General features: G+C 33.2%; 2 protein-coding genes across 2 annotated transcripts; one reads left to right on the forward strand and one right to left on the reverse strand.

The window, feature by feature from the left end:
* The first annotated feature begins 369 nt into the window (after positions 1-369).
* On the forward strand, positions 370-1320 carry LOC149958455 (vacuolar ATPase assembly protein VMA12). Its single transcript, XM_090164961.1, has 4 exons — positions 370-644; positions 710-783; positions 842-1087; positions 1154-1320. Exons 1-4 carry the CDS (start codon positions 461-463, stop codon positions 1226-1228), a joined length of 579 nt encoding a protein of 192 aa, XP_090021087.1. The 5' UTR covers positions 370-460; the 3' UTR covers positions 1229-1320.
* LOC149958456 (uncharacterized) lies at positions 1068-3185 on the reverse strand. Its single transcript, XM_090164960.1, has 6 exons — positions 3110-3185; positions 2706-2834; positions 2426-2651; positions 2029-2359; positions 1568-1957; positions 1068-1509 (listed from the first exon to the last, which is right to left on the reverse strand). The coding sequence occupies exons 1-6, from the start codon at positions 3148-3150 to the stop codon at positions 1382-1384; spliced, it is 1245 nt and encodes a 414-aa protein (XP_090021086.1). The 5' UTR covers positions 3151-3185; the 3' UTR covers positions 1068-1381.

Genomic DNA, 3185 nt, shown 5'->3' on the forward strand with positions numbered 1-3185 from the left:
TGCCACCACCCTCCTACGCATTGTAACCCGGCCACCTGAATTAAAGGCTTCAAAAGTCGCTTGATGACATAGGCCTAAGGTGGTGCCTTGGGTATTAGCCTAGCTAATTATTATTATTATTACCCCCTCATTTAAAAAAAATTATCGGACATTGTCCAATAATTTTTTTTTTTTTTTAATTTGTAGAAAAAAACATTCCCAGTATATTGAAAAAGTTATCGGACAAATGTCCAATGACCCCCCTAAGATTTGAAAAAGTTATCGGACATATGCAAAATTTATCGGACAATGTCCAGTGTCCTGTGCTTATTTCATGCCCTGTCGCAAGCGGACGCTGTTTTACAACCAATTCTAAATAGAAGGCAGTGATTGATACTAATGTTTTCATCTAGATGAAATTTTCTAAATACAAAATCTTTCAAATGCTTAGGTGGTATTGGTGGGACATAATTTTGATGTAATGGATTCTACCGATATTAAATTTAAACTCTCCGAGAAGTTAGTTTTAGCGTTAAAGGATAAATCTGATGCATTCAACGACAAACAACGAAGCAAATTGCGAAAAATTGATGCTAAGCCTGTGTTCACCTTTGACCTTCTTCATGAATTATTTAAAACATTAACGGAAAATGACCAAAGTTTAGGTAAAAACCGTAAAACTAATTAGATTTATGTAAATTATGTTTACTTAGCTATGGTAATTTTACAGACGAGTTCAAATATTTTCATGAATGGATTGAAAATGCTGAAATTATTTATCCAATGATACCAGTTCCTGTTAGGGTAAAAACTACATTTTCTATCCCTCAAAAATATTTTCATCAAGGTTTTAAATTAAAAGAGCCCAGAATATGAAGCGAGGATAGAAAAGCTAAAGAGGGAGCAAGAACAACGAGAATACAAACAGATGACTTCTAATGTAGACAATGTAGCACTAAAAGAGAGTTACGGTCCTGTAATCACGGAAGTTAAAATAATACGCTCCCAAATGTTGGCAGTCTTAAATTTTGTTTTAACTGTGGGTGGAACTTTTATGTTTGGATACAAAGCTGTTGAATATTCCCTTTCAACTCCAGTAATTCCTGCTGTAGGTTTGAAATTTTCAATTATTATTGCATTAACTGCAAACTTATAATTTTGTTCTTCATTTCAGCAAGTTATGACAGGAATGATTTTAGCGACTATTGTAGCTGTCGCTGAACTTTATTTCCTTGCCAAAATTATATAATATTATATTATTTTTCATTGTGATTGGACCAATTTATTAAAATTGTATTTTGTATCATAGTTAATTTATAACATAATCAAGAATAAAACCTATAAAGATATTGTACATGTTTATCATTCCACTATTATTACACTAAAATTTGGAGTAACAAATTTAAAACCGAGAAGTATCTCGCCCAAAGATGATGGTTTTTAACCAATCCATAGGAACTTGCATTCTCAAACGCCAACTACCTAATCGAGTTAAGTAAGCTGACCTCCACAGAAACCATGACGTGACTCCTATTGAAAAATGATGGTAATAATTTGTGTAAAAATAAAATTGGTTTTAGAGCCTTACCTTGTAATTTAAATTCTGGCAAATCAGAAAGGGCTTTGTAACCTCCAATATAAGCGAGCATTCCCATTGACTGGAATTTGAACGGTTGAGGTGCCTCCTTAGCTTCATTGTTTAAGCACTCAGCCAAGTATCTACCCTGTCGTTCTGCAACTTGCGCTGTCATTGGTAGTGGTTCACCTTCGATTGAAGAACAATCTCCAATTGCAAAAACATTTCCTGATGGATCGCCCTTTATTCTTAAGGTACTGTCAACCAAAATTTGACCTTGTTTGTTTTTTGGTACACCAAGGGTTTTCGTGAATGGCTGAGGAGCCAATCCTGTACTCCATACGACCAAACCACATGGAATTTCTGAACCATCTGCTAGTATTACTTTGTCACTTTTCACCTCTACAATTAAAGTGAATTAAGGTGTAAAATATTAGAGAAAAATTAAAATGTCACACAAAAATCTAATTTACCTGTTACAGATGACTTTACTAAATGAAACCTCTCTCTTTGTCGAATTTTTTTCTCAGCATATGTTCTGAGCTTATTATCAAAATTTCTCAGAATTGCATCAGATTCTACAAGAGTAACTTGGATGAGTTTCTGTTCATGTTTGTAAAGGCGAGAAACATCCTGTTGAACAAAATCGTACAATTCTGCTCCAAATTCCACTCCTGTTGGCCCACCACCAACTATAACTGTTTGGAGAAGCCGTAAACGTTCGGAGATGGATAGACCTGGTTCACTAGCAAGTTCGAAATTGCTTAGAATTCGGTTTCGAATCTCTCTTGCGTGATGAAGTTCCTGTAATGTTAAAAAAATCATACTTACCATTGAGGTAGAAAAAACAAAACTAGATCTGCTAATTACCTTTAAAAAGCATGCGTGCTCAGTTACACCAGGTACCCCAAAAGTATTATTCAAACTACCAACTCCAATTACAAGTTTATCATAGTCAATTGTATACTTCAAACTCGGATTTACTTGACTTTCACAAGTTAATTGCTTTTTAGCTATATCTAAACTGGTAGCATATGCCAGACGGAAATGATGATCATCATCAAAACCAACATTTCTTACAGGTTCAACGATGGATCTGTGAAGCAATGAAAATTTATTATAGTTCTATTTAGGCCTAAACAAGGCTTACCTAAATTCTAAAGTTCCGACGGTTGTGCTGCATAGTAATGGTGTAAACAAAAAATGATTTCTCGGGGAAACTACGACAACTTTGTAAGCTTTGCGATTCACACTCCTTAAAACACTGTAACTTCCCCATCTACAGTAAAGTAATTTTATTAAATATTTCAAAGGCATTAGATATAATTTATATAAGCTCTTATCATGCATTAATAATATATTAAGCTTACAGTGTTATTTCCCTTAAGTGCTTATGTCATCTCAATAGTTTTAGTTATTTTTTCAAAGGCTTAAAAAATAAAACGAAGCTTTAAATTTATAATAGTTCACACTTACTGGATATAATACTGAAAGCTTTTATTATTAACTTAAAATTAAAGCTTTAAAAGAGAATACCAAGTTCAAATTAATTACCCTGTTCCTAATAAAATTAATGTTTTACTGGTTTTACTCATTATATTAAAATTTTGAAAATTCAAACGTGAGTTAG

Source organism: Leiobunum rupestre, chromosome 2 (genome assembly GCF_980474605.1).
Source record: "Leiobunum rupestre chromosome 2, qqLeiRupe1.1.hap1, whole genome shotgun sequence".
Classification (NCBI taxonomy): Eukaryota; Metazoa; Arthropoda; class Arachnida; order Opiliones; family Sclerosomatidae; genus Leiobunum; species Leiobunum rupestre.

What these genes read in the sequence shown, in the direction of transcription:
- LOC149958455 (XM_090164961.1), top strand. Translation starts at nt 461, where the DNA reads ATGGATTCTACCGATATTAAATTTAAACTCTCCGAGAAGTTAGTTTTA. An exon ending in GGAAAATGACCAAAGTTTAG is followed by an intron (nt 645 to 709) that starts GTAAAAACCGTA and finishes GTAATTTTACAG; the next exon opens with ACGAGTTCAAATATTTTCAT. An exon ending in TGATACCAGTTCCTGTTAGG is followed by an intron (nt 784 to 841) that starts GTAAAAACTACA and finishes TTAAATTAAAAG; the next exon opens with AGCCCAGAATATGAAGCGAG.
- LOC149958456 (XM_090164960.1), bottom strand. Translation starts at nt 3,150, where the DNA reads ATGAGTAAAACCAGTAAAACATTAATTTTATTAGGAACAGG. An exon ending in GTCGGAACTTTAGAATTTAG is followed by an intron (nt 2,652 to 2,705) that starts GTAAGCCTTGTT and finishes ATTGCTTCACAG; the next exon opens with ATCCATCGTTGAACCTGTAA. An exon ending in GCCAGAATTTAAATTACAAG is followed by an intron (nt 1,510 to 1,567) that starts GTAAGGCTCTAA and finishes ATTTTTCAATAG; the next exon opens with GAGTCACGTCATGGTTTCTG.